General features: G+C 40.3%; 1 protein-coding gene across 1 annotated transcript in view; it reads left to right on the top strand.

Moving 5' to 3' along the window:
- The window catches only part of MCF2L2 (MCF.2 cell line derived transforming sequence-like 2), a 173,640-nt gene that overhangs the window by 127,224 nt on the left and 30,978 nt on the right, over positions 1–15,438 (top strand). The window contains exons 16-21 of the mRNA XM_009288057.1: positions 1,273–1,339; positions 2,522–2,637; positions 3,951–4,020; positions 9,525–9,617; positions 10,127–10,219; positions 13,886–14,011. Of these exons, the coding sequence (XP_009286332.1) occupies positions 1,273–1,339; positions 2,522–2,637; positions 3,951–4,020; positions 9,525–9,617; positions 10,127–10,219; positions 13,886–14,011 (565 nt within the window). The remainder of the gene's footprint in view (positions 1–1,272; positions 1,340–2,521; positions 2,638–3,950; positions 4,021–9,524; positions 9,618–10,126; positions 10,220–13,885; positions 14,012–15,438) is intronic.

Below are 15,438 nucleotides of genomic sequence, written 5' to 3'. Positions count from 1 at the left end.
CCCTGCCTGTCCTTCCTGAAGAGCCTGTATCCCTCCATCCCAACACTCCAATCATAGGAGCCATCCCACCACATCTCCATGATGCCAATAAGGTTGTAGCCCTGCAGGCGTGCGCATGTCTCTACCTCCTCTTGTTTATTCCCCATGCTATGTGCGTTTTCATAGAGGCATTTAAGTTGGGCCCCCGATGAAGCTGTCCTACTGGCTGGAGTTCCTTTGTGCTGCTCTTCAAGCGCTCTCCTGCTGACCTGTGATCCTTCTCCAGGCTCTGGGCATCTGTTGCTGGCCCTGGCATCAAACTGGTAGGAGTGGGATGGATTGAGGTTCCCCTCCCCCGGCATCTCTAGTTTACTCCAGTTTCTCTAGACTTTACTCCCTAGTGTCCTTCTGGTGATGTGTTTTTGCTTGATGTAGCTGTGTGGTTACAGACTCTTGTGAAGCATGGACTGGGAAAGGAATACTAGGTGTTAGTCCTTTTCTACTTGGAGAAACTGCTCAAACCACTGAAAGAGCTACCCTGAAAACTTTGTTCATAAGAGTATTAAAAAGAACATTTTCTTGAGAATATGGGACAACTGATGCATAAAAAAAGTTGAAGGATTTAATGCAATTTTATTTTAAAATCTAATTAGTTATTTGTCCAAAAGTGAATTGGTTACATTCATGTTTCTGTGAAATAAATCAGGCATCTTCAAGATAGAGGTCTCCAAGTTACTTAGGAGCATTGAACTAATATTAGAAATGAAAAGTCCACAATATAGTATAAATATTTTACTCTAATTTTCTTTCATGTTTTCAGACTTCTGACATCATCCTGTTGCCTGTGTTTGCAATCTATTAAAGAAAGGAAGCCTAATCACCAATTTTGTTTATTTTATAAAAGAAAGCAAAACAGAAACATAACATAGCCTTGGGAAATATAATCCCTTTTTATTGAGTATTGTTAATTATTATTAGAAGAGGAAACCTTTTTTGTTTGCCTTCTGGGGCATTTTTAATCTTTTTATTCAGATTTGTAGGTATAAAAACGACAGAAGCAACCAAGATGGAGTTTAAAATGAGCTGAAAAAACAATAGTCCAAGGGATGTTTAGGACTTTTAAGCTTATCATCAAGGCACAATATTGAAGTATGGAGAAATGACCTTTGGAGGGTTTTTTTGTGTAGTCAGAGGCATAAACAAGAATATGCAAAGAATAACGTTTTTTCTTTCATGTGTGCTGTGTTGAACTGTTGGTAAACACTCTAACTCTCCAACTTTCTTGTCTTTTAGCCACATAATCAATGAGCTGATAGAAACAGAACGGGTTTATGTAGAAGAACTTCAAAGTATAATAGAGGTAAGAAACTCTTCCGAAATGACTTCTGGTGCTTAACCTCTGAGTCATTACTACGGGTGCAAATCCTTCGTGGGCTGAGCACTGTCACCTACCACCTTGTGTTTAGAGTACACAGGCTTTGTTAGCAAGATAGCTCAGCCTTGGAGATGGAAAATGAGAAGGATGTTTTGAACATCTTTCCTCAGGGCTTAAAGGAAGAGGCACCTTTTCTGACCCCAGCCCACAGAATGATAAAAGTTGCATGGTTCTCAAAGTCAGGGACAGAGGAATAGTTAATAATGTGCCTTTTCAAAATATTATCAATAGACCTCAGAAACAGCACCCTTGGTTTCCATGGGGCCAGACACTAAATTTCTGTGAATGTAGGTTTGGAAAATTATTGAAAAAAAGGAAGGCCCTCTTCTCCCTCTTTTTTGTTGTCCCATGTAGCGTCTGAACACAGAAAAGAACAGCTCACACTGCAAATAGAACTCTTGAGCTTTTGAAACTCGTAGAATACCAGCATACTCTCTGTGTGTAGAGTCTGAGGTCCCTAGTCTGTGGGAGGATGGAGGCTGAGTAGGGCTCAATCATGTTTGTATTTGGGTGGGACTTGAAGGACTGGGTAGTTTCTTTTTACAACCATGTGGTTGCTTCTTTGTTGGATTTGATCTGTGGGAGCTGACAGCTCTGATAATTGGTATATTACTCTTGAGTTTAAAATCTGCACTCAGAATGTTCTTCTTTCAAAGTTTTTATTGAAGAAACACAATCCAGTTTCTACAAGAAACAACCAAATAATCAAGCCAAATACCACAGTTCAACAAATAAATCCAAACTAACCCTTTTGCAATGAAGCAGTGTAGCAGAAAGATATGTGTCTATCAAACTTAGCAGTTTCCATCCCTACCTGACCAAAATGGCTTTTGAATCCTAGGGACATAATTTCATCTTTTTTGTTAATCCAGTAATCTGTCCATTTGTGGTTAAAAATGTGTTTGCACAGCTATCAGGGGTAAAAGCTCTGGGGAAAATTAGAAGCATCAGAAATTCATTGGAGCAACAAAGAAGCTGGCATAGGAGAAGCCTTTGTATGCTCTGTTGAGAACAAAAAGCACATAGGCTTTGGGGCTTTTCAGTGTCTCAGACACAGTATTTCTTCCCTGGTAAAAACAGCCTGGTTTTATTTTCCACTCTTTGCAGGGGTATGCTTCAGAAATGGACAATCCCAGTTTAGTACATCTGATTCCATCTGCACTCCAGAACAAGAAGGAAATTCTTTTTGGGAACCTCCCAGAAATCTACGAATTCCACAACAGGCACGTGGGAACTGGTGTTTGTCCTGCGCCCTCGGGTGCTACTGTCATTTCTACTCCCTTTATGTGGGTGCTTTGTCATACTCACACATACGCAGGCAGGAAAAGTCATCCTCACTTTGCCTCTGTGTGTGTCCTATAAAACCCATGTGTGGAGAACACCTCCGAGATCATCTATTTCATCTTTTTTTGTGAAAGATTATACCCTTTTGTGCATTTACTAGTGATTTCCCCTGGCATTATCCATTTTGAATGTCCCTCATGGCGAGTATTTTACTACCTCCCTTGGTACACTGGTAGATGTCACACGACTAAATCTTGATGTTCTTTCTCTGGCAAAACTCCTCTGTGAGGAAGTTTTCTTAGTGTTCAGCTTATTTGTCCCATATTTCTGTTATCACATCAGAAGACATGATATATTTGATAGCACTTTTCGTAAGGAATTTTATCCTTCACATGATCATAAACCTTTCCAGAAGCCTTGTCCACACTGTGGACAAGGTGATCTAGTACTCCTAACTACAGAATATCAATTATGAACACGATTAACCTCTTTAGATCCTCTTTCAAAACACAAAGCTTAGGGCTACTTCTGTAAATTTTCTGCTTTTCTTAGCCTTGATTAAGTAAAACTGGCTATAGCTAAAGTAAGAATTTAGGAATTCTTTTGGATAATAATTGCCTGTAAGATGTACCAAACAGTTGAACAAAATAAATAAAAACCCCCCTCTTTTGCAAGTTTAATTATTATGCCAGAGTAGTTGATACATAGTAGAAAAATTATTTTGCAGTTTACCTATTATTTTGAAAGAATGTGTCTTCCATTTGGAGAATGACATTCCCCTCCCTTTGCAAGCCTGGTCTTTCTTTCCCTAAAGGCTTAGTGCATTGACTGCCACCGCAGAAGCCTTTGGACTACATCCCATATTTTCACTGCTTGCTGATTAAGCAACTGCATCTGACAGAGCTTTTCTGTCTTTTCTAGTTGTTCTGAAAAATCCTTATAACCAAATGGGAAGCAGGTGTTTGGGCTACATATTGGAAACAAATCTCAACAGCCAGAGGAGCCAGATGTGTCAGATGCTTGTGAGCAGATGAAAACATGATAATATTGGTGATTCAGGCAATCAGCTGTGAACCACATCCCGTTTTTCTAAAATATATATAATATATTTCTTTGTGTGTCAGAATTGTTACCTTCCCCATTGAATCCTCTTACTACAAAAACGTAGGCTTTAAGCTGCACTTACACAGAAGCTAACACACAGTGTGAGTGGGATGTTACCTTACTGTTTGCTTTCCTTTCTCCCTCTCAGGATTTTCCTTAAGGAGATAGAAAATTGTATTGAAAACCCTGAGCTTCTTGCCCGATGTTTTTTGAAAAGAGTAAGTAAATCCTTTTGCAGGTTTGTATTAATATCTATGGTCTTATCTTACAGTACTTACAGATTTACTCCTATCCTTTCACTCTGATTGCTTTTGTGAATGAGGGAAACTCATATAAGCAGATATTCCCAAATTAAGCCACAGTTAACAAATGTGTATTCTGAAATCTGAACCTTTACCTGGTTTACTGACAGGAAGAGATCTGTTACCAGTGTTTTACCAATGTATTTTAAGCCCTGGTTAAAAAAAAATCAGTGATCCGTATGTTTGACATGCTTTTCATATCAGACAAATCTATGCCAGCAGTCTGATGTATCCCAGACACCACCCTACTGTAAATAAGCAGAGAACAGTATCACAGCAGATTGCTCTGAGTGCAGACAGTACATCCTGTTCCTGCCTTATCTTATCTCTCTTTTCTCTGCACCGTTCAGGAGACTTACTCCCCTAGAACTGGTCCAGCAGAGTCAACCACCTTCCTTGCGTGGTGAAACCCCACCAGCTCCATAAGACTCTGTGAGGTTGATTCCTTGTTCACATAATTCAACAACCAAGTGGGATTCTCTCCACTTGTATGAAGTGGTGAGGGTTAGCTGTTTGCTTAGAAGTAGAGTGAGCTCAGTTTATGAGAAAGCCCAAAGCCAACAGGCAGTGGTGGCTTTGGTCAGATGCACGTGTCTTCACTTCCTGTGGCTTTCAGTGCCTGAGTTCTGCAACTCTCTCCTCCGAGAGCTCCAAGTCATGTCCCTCCCCCTCCCCCCCCCAATTAGCGTGACTTAGTTCTGTTTCCTGTAACAGAACAAAAGGTGCTTGTTTATACACTCATTCAGAGGCCCTACTAATAAGAAAAAGCCTGTTTTGGTGGGTTGCTACCATTTTCATAGTCTGACAAAACTGCTTGAATAAGATCCTGTGTTTTGCATGGGAAATGGAAGAGGCATAAGAAATGGGAAAATCTGTCCTCTTCTCTGTAGTCAAAGGTGCCTCCTGCTTCCACTGTATACTTGTCCTGGTTTCAGCTGGGATAGAGTTAATTTTCTTCCTAGTAGCTGGTACAGTACTGTGTTTTGGATGTAGCATGAGAATAATATGATAACACACTGATGTTTTAGTTGTTGCTAAGCAGTGTTTACACTAAGTCAAGGACTTTTCAGCTTCCCATGCTCTTCCAGCAGGGAGGTGCACAGAAGCTGGGAGGGGGCACAGCCAGGACAGCTGACCCAAACTGGCCAAAGGGATATTCCATACCACAGGACATGATGCTCAGTATAGAAGCTGGGGGGAGTTGGCTGGGGGGCAGTGATCGCTGCTGGGGGACTGGCTGGGCGTCGGTCAGGAGGTGGTAAACGGTTGCACCGCTTGTTTTTCCTGGGTTTTGGTCCTCTCTCTCTCTCTCTCGTCGTTTTCCTTTTCGTTATAATTTTGTTTGTATTATTTTATTTTATTTTATTTCAATTATTAAACTGTTCCTATCTCAACCCATTAGTTTTTCTTACTTTTGCTCTTCTGATTCTCTCCCCCATCCCACCGGGAGGTGGTGAGTGAGCGGCTGTGTGGGGCTTAGCTGCCGACTGGGGTTAAAACCACGACAATACTGCATCTAGCATTTGCTGCTTTTCCAGGGTACATGTTGAATCTTCTTTTTTTTTAACAAGGAGCTGTATGAAATGCAGACAGATTTGGATGAAAGATACATACCCCAGTTGTCAGAGGTGTTGAGCACTGCCACATCTCTAAGATTTCAATGGGAATTATGAACACGTGATACTTCCAAAGGGTAGGCCCCCAATTTACAAACAGGTCAGGCTGAAGAGCATCATATGAGTATAAATGTGATTACAAGTCCGCTGTATTATTTTCTGTTTAACAGCGAAGCTTTTAGAGCTTGAGTAAATTACACTACTAAAGAATATGTTGTTATCCTAAGATTCAGATGCTGAGCAGGAAAATATTGTGGTGAAATCATTATGCAAATAGGATAAACAGTCTTTGAAGAATGCAAACCTTTGAAATCCAAGAAGCATAAAATAGTCTGTATGTTGCAAATGTCCCTGAATTTGGAGCTAAAGAGAAATTCTTGATACAGAATTAATCCTGTAATTCTGCAGAAAGTTCAAATTCCATGTTTAAATATTGTAGCTTATGTCTCTCTGTAAAAACAGTTGTTGAGCCCAGTTCTCCTCACTATTCTACCAATATGAAATCAGCAGCACTAAAGCTATGGTTCAGGTGTGAAGTGAAAGAAAATCAGTCCCTCTGTCACCTTTGCTTATCAGTTTCTGTGGCCTAGTCAAACAACACTAAATCTATTGAATAAGAGGTTAAATCATGCATTTGCTTTCTCCCTATTTCAAATTTCGCGCTAAGAAAGCAAAAGCCTCTCTCCTGAGATGTCTCTGCTCACACAGTAGCACCTTTGATTCAAGAACTTGCCCTTACGTTCTGTTTTTAGAAGAAGCCACATAAAGTCCAGAAACTTGTTGTTTCTGTTGGACTGCCTTTAGGAGGCACAAACAAAAGCCTGGTTGTGTGTTTGTGTTCTCCATGATTTGGCAGCTTTTTACGTCTTCCTGCTGAGCAGAGGCTTCTGGCTTGCCCCGTGAGTTATGACCATGCTTGCTTTGGCATGGGGGAAACTGAAACGGCTGCTGTTCAAGGCGATGCCGAGTTCTGGGAGGAAACTTGCATTGTTGCAGATTCACTTCTCCATTTCTCCTTCTTTGTATGGGTGTAACCATCCTGCCATAACATTGTGGTTGGCCTGTGATTAGAAACAGACTGATTTTTAGATTCATACTTGAAGAATATTACCCTGTCTGATCACAGTGGGGCTTTTCAGCCCTGATTCCAGAGCTGCTTGAAAGCATCCTGAGAGCTGCAGTGGGACACCCTGCTGCCTGAGTCCCTCCATCCCCTGCTAGTCATTCCTTTGCCATGTCCCCACACACTCTCCCACCTCCACCAGTGCCACCTGGTCAGCTGTCACCATGGATGTGAACCCTTCTTCTCAGGTGATGGCAGAAACGGTCTGTGGAGTCCCAGCCTATTCCTCCTCTCTGGCTTCTCTCCTGGAACAAGGCAGCTGAATCAGGTGAAAGATGAGCCAGAAATGCCCCTCTTGTCCTCCCTCCCACTTTGCTTGACCTTGTTAGGGCATGATCTTCATATGAACTAAACTACAAGTAAGCCAGCTCAACTTTGCCCACGTGGCAGCTATTATACCATCACCAAGATGCTTGACCTTGCTTAAAGCTCTGCGTGGCAAGGACTGCACAGATGCTCAAAGAGGGGAGGGATGTGTACTGAATGCCTTGCAGGACGGTTCTTCTAGTGCTTTATCAGCAGCAAGAGGGACACTCTGGACTGATCTGCTAAATACGAGGCTGGGAAGAAGGAAAGCTTACCAAACCAAGGCAGGAATGCCCAGGAAGAAACAAAAGGTGTGTCAGATTGCTTACCACCATGTGCCAGGTGAGGTGCCTGGCAGGAGTGACTCACTGTGGATTACCACTGTTTACTTATTCATATTGCTAACCTTGGAAAAAGAGAATAATTTAATCAGAGCCAGCAGTTGAGGCATTTAGTCATTCAGGGAGAAAGAAGTATTTAGAAAAGGAAGCTATCTGTGAAAGGACTGTAGCAGCTGACCAGAAACCTGCGAGTTGGATTCAAAGGGCTAAATTTTAATCTGAAGCAAAATTTATTCATAAATCAGCAGTCAAAAAGATAATTGGAACTGTGCATATATGCCATGTGTGCAAAAGCTTGCAAAGATCTCAGGATGCAAATCACCGTGGAAAGGAAAAGCATTACAGGAGAGATGAGCATGATGTAAAAGTACCAGCAAGAGGTCAGAACCTCTGGATATGAAAAGAGAGATGTGTGGAACATTTAAGACTGGGATTTGAGTAATTAGGCAATTAATTATTTCTTGGCATTTTAGAGTCTGACCCTAGTAATTTCATCAGGAATTTCCTATTCCTTACTCTATTACAAAACTTAAAGCTGTATTTAAAGATGTAAGTATCTGCCTGAGCAGCTGTCACTGATATAGGCAGCAGTAGATTACATTGGCATAGGGTGGTTCCACTATGACAAATTACTGATAAATTGTTGATCATTGTACCTTTTCTTTAAATTTAAATTCGTACTTTTCTTTTACTCCTAATAGTGCTCTTGACCGTCACTGTGTCTGTTCTTGCCCAGTCCAATTAGCTTTCTGTGGGCCAGGAACAAATTGTAATGCTTGGTTACACTTTGTTATTACTTTCAGTTTTGTGGGTTTTACCCCCTGCTAACTTCCCTCCAAGGCAACATGTACAAACAATCCTATTTGCATGAAGAAAACTCTGTGCTTATTTGGAAACAGCACCATTAATACTGTATTGAGTTGCAACGGCGCTTTTTGTATTGCATAATCCTGCACACAGTAAGGTGTTGCATGGCATAGCGCTGCTTTCACATGATTCATCAGGGTGACGCCAGTATAGGCCTACAGAGGAAGACAGCAGCAATACTGATTTCTTCTAGTAACTCTATACAAAAGAAAATGCTTTCCCTGCACCAAGAGTGTATAGGCACGGTCTAGTGGGCTGAAAGCACAGAGGCAAGAGCCAGGAATTCCTGAGATTTATTTTTGGCGCTGTCTTTGATTCACCGAGGTCACGTCCACCAGGATAGGTGCAGACAAAGATGGGAAGCTCCCAGCCGGTCAGACACAGCCAGCCCTGCTCAGGAATCTGTATGGCGCTGCTCCACGGTCGCATGGCTGCAGGGCTTCTGTGCGGAGCGGGTGCACAGTTAGTGAGCCGAGAACCTGGCAGAGGAACTCCTCTCTGTCTGTATCCACCCATATAGTCTAGGGATCTTAAAATACACCTCTCTGGGCTTTTATAGAGATTGCCTTTGTTTTCACTGAAGTCAGTGAGATTTTTTGGCATGGACTTCAGTGAGAGCACCTGGAGTGTAGTCAAAGGTAAACAGAGGTTAAGTGAATCCACCCACTTCTAATTTGGATAGGACAGAGTTTAAGCACTTTCCCCTGCCTGGCCTAGGACATCAACAAGACAAACTTGCTACTTTTTAATTCATCCTCGTACTATTCAGAGCCAACACTATTTTCAAAGTGTTTTGAACATGTAAACCTTGGCTAAGTGGTGAGTGTTGTTAGCAATCACCAGTCTGTGCCAGTACTGTTAACAAAATTTACATTTCTAATGTTTTTTGTTTTCAAGCCATCTATTCCCCTCTCTGGAAGATAACAGTTTTGCAGTTAGATTATGTGTCTTCCAGTCTGCATTCTCCTTGCTTTGTGCAAAAAGTGAGAGAAAAAAATCTCACTTTCAAGTGTATTTAATTTTACAGGAGTAAAAAGTGATACAGAGTTATCACCATGAATTAATTACTTCATGTGTTAGGATGGAAGGTAAGAAAAAGTGTGACTCAAGGCAGATGCTCTGTGGATTCTTTTTTCTTACCTTACTTAAACTCTCCTTTTCTTGCAGAAAGAGGACCTCCAAATATATGAAAAATACTGTCAGAACAAGCCAAGGTCTGAAGCTCTCTGGAGGCAGTGTGGAGACAGCATCTTTTTTCAGGTGGAATATCATTGCAGAGTAGCAGTGCAAGACCATCAAAGCTTGTTTTCCTTCTGTAGCTCTTCTTTCTTTAGAAAACTTAGAGAAATATACAGACTTTTCTGCATGCTTCTTATACTGATGGCAGGTGCTCAGTATGTGTCAAGGTGCTCTCTACAGGACACTAGGTAGGTAGAGTAGCAAGTAGATTTCCTGGACAGGAGCCTGACTCTCCAGGCTATACCCAAACCAAAGAAGTGCTGGCTTCTTTGCAAACCCCAGATGACTGCAATCTCATGAGCAGAGCATGCCAGATTTCAAGGCTAAGTTGAACCTAAACGTCAGCTCTTGTTTAGATATATTTGCACTGTGGCATAAGTAACCTGGAAACTGCTATGCAGGTGGAACAAATTTCTCTCTCAATTAATTCACAGACATATAATCTTCAGATTATCAAATGATAATGATCTTGGTGTCTTGCCTGTGCTTCAAGAATCAATTGTATTTTTCTTCCCTGTTGTCTCTTACAGGAATGTCAGCGTAAATTGGATCATAAGCTCTCACTAGATGCTTATCTCTTAAAGCCAGTCCAGAGAATCACCAAGTACCAGTTGCTGTTAAAGGTAAGTTCTCCATGACAGTGCAAAGAATTCCAATGCATAGCTTGTTTTACTTACAGAATTGTATATCAGCATTATTTTCTGAAGGACTCCCTGGAAATAAATCCTCTCTCACTTCTTCAACAAATACTTTGTAATGCTAAGTTGTAAAATAGTAACAAACAATCGAAGAAAGGACTTCTATTTCAGAATAAATACTGCTATTACTTAGAAGTACTTATGTACTAAGCAATAGCGGTATATTATTATTATGTATATACTGCTATATATATGTAAAGTAAGATATTTTATATAGTATTTTATTGTTTTATTTATTGTTTTATTTGTCTTTAAACAGAAATTGAATTTGGCTTTATTGGATCAGTATATGGTCTTACAGTTTGAAAACAGGAACAGATGCTTTAAATCCTGTCTCTGATATCTGTCCCTGTTTAACAAAATCCTTTCAGTTCTATGAACCTGATATTTTCCCATGGTTGTGACTCAAACCTTTCAGAAGGAGCCACTCCCTTTTGGTGCCTCTGTTTTAAAGACCCAGCTAGGAACAAATTGTCTGTAACTTTTCCACCGGATGAATGTGTGAACTTCCCTCTTGATTTGGTTGGAACTGTGAGTGGTCCATGCTTGAAATTCTAGTCTGAACTGGGCAACAGGAAATATATGCTCTCAAACTAATGACATTTTTTGAAGATGGTGGCTTAAATTTCTGTCTTCATCGCCTCAGTTCTTAAAAATAATGTTTACTGACTTTCCTTATGGGCAGGTCATGAAGGTGAATTACATGCTGTTCTCAAGCCTCTGGACTTAATGTAGTGTTGTGTACTGTCATGAAATTTAGCGTGAAATTTGCAATGAAGATTTTAGGCTGCAATTTTATTTGCTAATAGCTACCATGGCGCTGGTCAAATTGTGCCAGTTTAAGCCATGTGAGGATCTGGCTGGCCATTCACTTGTGCGGTATTTCTGTGACCTATTTATTGACTTTACACAAAACTGTAGAATCCAAATATTGAAGGGGGATATTAACAATCACTGATTCCAGTAGATTTACATCAATGTAATCCAGAAGTAAATTTGGCTCTATTTCTTGAAACTATTCTGTGACAACGGAGGAAATGTCAAGGTCTTCAGAAGAGCAAGAGTAAACCAGATTCTACTTTTAATTTGAAATATGACTGTAAATAAAACCAAGATTAGATCAAGGAGTAAAATTCTTTGGCAAAACAGGTTGCAGCCATTGGGGTTGAAGCTGGTCAGACCAGTTTTGTACGTAGCAACAACACATTGGCACGGACATTTACTTTGTCAAGGATTATGAGATCTGTGAAGATGGTGCACTCTTTCCCTGGCAGCAGGAGCATCTAAAAGTGTAGGAAAATGGGAGTCAGTGAAAAATTGGTAACAAACAGGTACCTAAGAAGCTGTGCGCCTTGAGTGATGGGCAGACTAGTTTTAAATCCTGGGTCACAATTATTTCAACCCTTTGGTTTCAATCAGTTCAGCTAATATTATAAAGCAGCATGCCCGCTATGCAGAGAGCAGGGATCCATCCTCATCCTAGAAATTGTGCAACAGGTACTATAGGAATGCATCCTGCTTTTACCTTCTAAGCCCTAGTCACCCAAGCACTTGAGGAGAGACTGCTGCTGTTTGGGGTTTGCAAGAACTACCTTTTTGCAGCCCTGTTTTGCAGGAACACAAGTGCCTCAGCTTTTGGATTAAATGATTTCCAAACTCAAAATGTGGCTGAAAATGATATGCCTGAATGAAAATCATGTCAATGGCCATCCCTGCTGAAGGGATCTAATTCTTACTATAATAAAGATTACTAAAGTTAGTAGAGTCTTGATTCATTCCTAGGTGTATTTCTGGAGCATAGTTTCTGTTGACATTGTAGTTAGCATAAGGAAACAAAACTAAACTCAATTACTGTACAGTTCTTAGTGAGGTGCTATTATTACAATAATTTATTTCTTAGTTTCTTCACAGCTTGCATTTCTGAAGTGAAAATTGCATCCAGCCAAAGACTTCTTTCATTCCACTTGTAGATATATAGGGCAGAGACAAATCAATAATGATTAATAAAATGGTTATTTGGTTATGAATTCTGTCACTGGAACTATTGTCTCATTAATAACCAATAAACTTATTCTTTCAGCTGATTAATGGATGCAGATTCCAAACATCAAAATCACAGGTCACTATATGTGACAGTAATCAGTTATCTTACTACTTTTGGTTACAGTCATCTTACTTTTTCTGTTTAATGGTGGGAATCCCGATTGGCTTTGGTTTCAAATTCTATGGTGTAGTCTTGGGATCTTCCAGCTGTTTTGAGATTCATGTCTTCTCAAGACTGTACCAACCATATGTGGGTTTGTATCTGTTAACCTTTTCTTCCCTAGATGCTTTTAGCAAAGATACAGAGTCTGATTCTGATTTCAGGTGGAAAAAACAATCTGCGCATCTGAATCAGGTTCAGGGCTCCTCTGTAGGCAGAAGAGCAAGAGGCAAGGCATTTAATTTCATTTAAAATGAAGATTTTAGTGTCTTTCAGGATTTTCATAGGTTATAACCGTTGGTTACAAGAAGAGAATTAAGTCCTGAGCTATGACTAGAACTTTTCAAGCAAAAGGCACATAGACAAATAAGAAAAGTCATCCTTGTAAGGAACTGTACTGGGCTATGTAAGTACTTGGCCCTAAATATTTGGAACTCTAAATAGCATCTCTGTATGTGAAGTGATTACAGAACTGAGCCCTCAAAAGGTTTTGTTTGTTTCTTTGCTTTGGGCACATGCTTCTTAACTTGTCCAGAACTTTGTCTCTTGTTCCTTGTGCAAGGGTTGGAAGATGGAATAACTTCCCTTATTTCAAGCAGAATATAATGTTTGAATTTTTACTAGAGGTCAGCATTGCTCTTCAAAATTACTATCTCTCAAAAAAGGTTTTCAAATTTGCAAATGTAGATCTGTAGATTGTAGTGCGGAGGTAGAGAATAAGAGGTGGGGAAGATCTATAGTAATCTGGCCTATTTCCCCCCAAAAAAATTAACAGCTGAAAAACCTGTCTTATAGGTTAAAGAAGTCTCATTTAATTTAAGGAAGAGAGATTTGTGAGATGGTTTGGGCATAAGTCTACAAGCATCTACACAGGAAGCGACTTCTTCCCATGCAGAATTTATCTGACAAGAGCTTGCTACGACCTGATGAGTGGAACATCAAACCTGCCAATTCAGACTAGAAATTAATTATATTTTTAACAGTGGTAATAAGTACCTTGTGGAACAAATTGCAAAGGGAAATGGTGAATTCTCTAACACCTGGAATCATTATATTAAGATTGAGTTTCTTTTCTAGCAGATGTGGAGTGAAAAAAACCTGGATGTAGTTTTGTGACATGCAAAAAGTTCATTGTAAATATGTCAGAATGGTCCTGTCTCATCTTAAATGAACCCATAAAACTTGAAAATGTCCAAAAGGTCAAAATGTACATCCTCAGTGACAATCCTGGTGAATGTCCTGTTTGGTTTTGGTTTTTTTCTTTTCTTTTTTTTTCCCTATAGTTCTGCTACTTTGGCTATGCAATGCAAATTTCAGGGAGGATTGTCTTATGGTGGCTTCTGGTATAAGAAGTTTTCAAGTAGTTTTCATGTCTTTTTTTTAATCAGGAAATGCTGAAGTGCAGCAAGAATTCAGAGGGTACCGCTGAATTGGAAGAAGCCCTCGCCACAATGCTTGATATCATCAAATCAGTAAATGACTCCATGCACCAGATAGCAATCACAGGATATGAGGTATTATTTGCTGTTGCTCTTATTCTGGTCTTGACCCATCCGATGTTCCTCTCATCATTGATCATGCTGTGCCCATGGGCTGGTACAGTTTGCAGGAGCCCATGCCACATTCTTGAAGGATGCCACCCAAGTGGCATGTTGTGGTGACCAAAAATACACGTCAACATACCTGTCATGTGGAGGAGGGGGTGTGAATGTGTGGAGGAATTGGGACAAATGCGGTCCTTCTGAGTAATCACACCCAAAACTCATTTGTAGGTGAGAGGTAGCAAGTGTGACAGACACAACTTAAGAAATTTGCTGAAATTTTGTGACTGCTATGCAACTCAAGTGTTTCCAAATCTTTTGCACTTAGGGAGGAAAATTTGGCTTCCATTTAAAGTGGGTAATAGAATCCATCCCAGTGACTGGCAAACTCATTATCTGAAATGTGAAATAACAACCACAGTACAATTCAGAGGCCACAAATGTATATATCTCTCTGCTGAAGCTCCACTGAAGTCATATGACTTTCAAGAACTAGTGTTCCCTACAGAAAATGAGCCCTTAAGTGAGAAGTGGAAGTGATTGACACATAAAGGAGAAACATGCCTGACAAAATGAGGCCTGAGGGAGACGGGGTTGCCTATTTTGAAATAGTTGCAGGGTGAAAATGTCAAGAAAAAAAAATGTACTGAGAAGCTGGGTTTAAAGAATTATTAGATCAGAGTAACAGGGTTTAGTCTGGACACCAGAAAAACAGTATTTTGTGCAGAAAGTCACTTCCCGAGAAAGTGCTGGGGTCTATACTGACTGTGTCTGGGTGGGAAGAGTTATTCTGTGTTTTGCAGGACGGAATGGCTTCAGGAGTTTAAATTTCTATAGTTCTCTTTTTTGTGCAAGTGCATCTGCATCTGGTAGCTGAGGAAACCATGCCCTCTGTCAGCATTATTTTATAAATGAATTTAACTGCTTGCTCGGCTGTATGTCATAGATCCACTGCTGTACACAGTTGGAGACGCTCCTGTGGATTGTGCATTACATTTGAAATGAGAATATGAGTTCTTACCCTGCAGTAGCTGTACTGGGTTGAATGCAAAGCAGTGGCCACCTTGTTATATTAGTAAACACATAGACCAGCTGTAGTGCCTGTGGATCAGAGAAACACCACAGGTCCTAAGCATTACTTAGGTCTCCCAAACCTGACAAACTTAAGTAAAGCATATACTTTACCCCAGCCTTCTGCACAGCTATGAGCTACGCCCATTATGAATTGATCAGTGGGGTCTTGCGCTGTATGTCTTTGCGCTAACAGTTGGGTTTAGATTAAGAATATAGCATGAAATTTTCATGCTTAGTTTAGGTTAGCAGTATCTCTTTGATATGATTTCCATCTAATTTGCAGTTTTTCCAGGTTTTCTCAAGGTAGGGGAAGCCTACTATATTCA

The sequence above is a fragment of the Aptenodytes forsteri genome, unplaced genomic scaffold (genome assembly GCF_000699145.1).
Source record: "Aptenodytes forsteri isolate BGI_AS27 unplaced genomic scaffold, ASM69914v1 Scaffold72, whole genome shotgun sequence".
Classification (NCBI taxonomy): domain Eukaryota; kingdom Metazoa; phylum Chordata; class Aves; order Sphenisciformes; family Spheniscidae; genus Aptenodytes; species Aptenodytes forsteri.
This window is presented reverse-complemented; position numbering and strand designations above follow the sequence as displayed.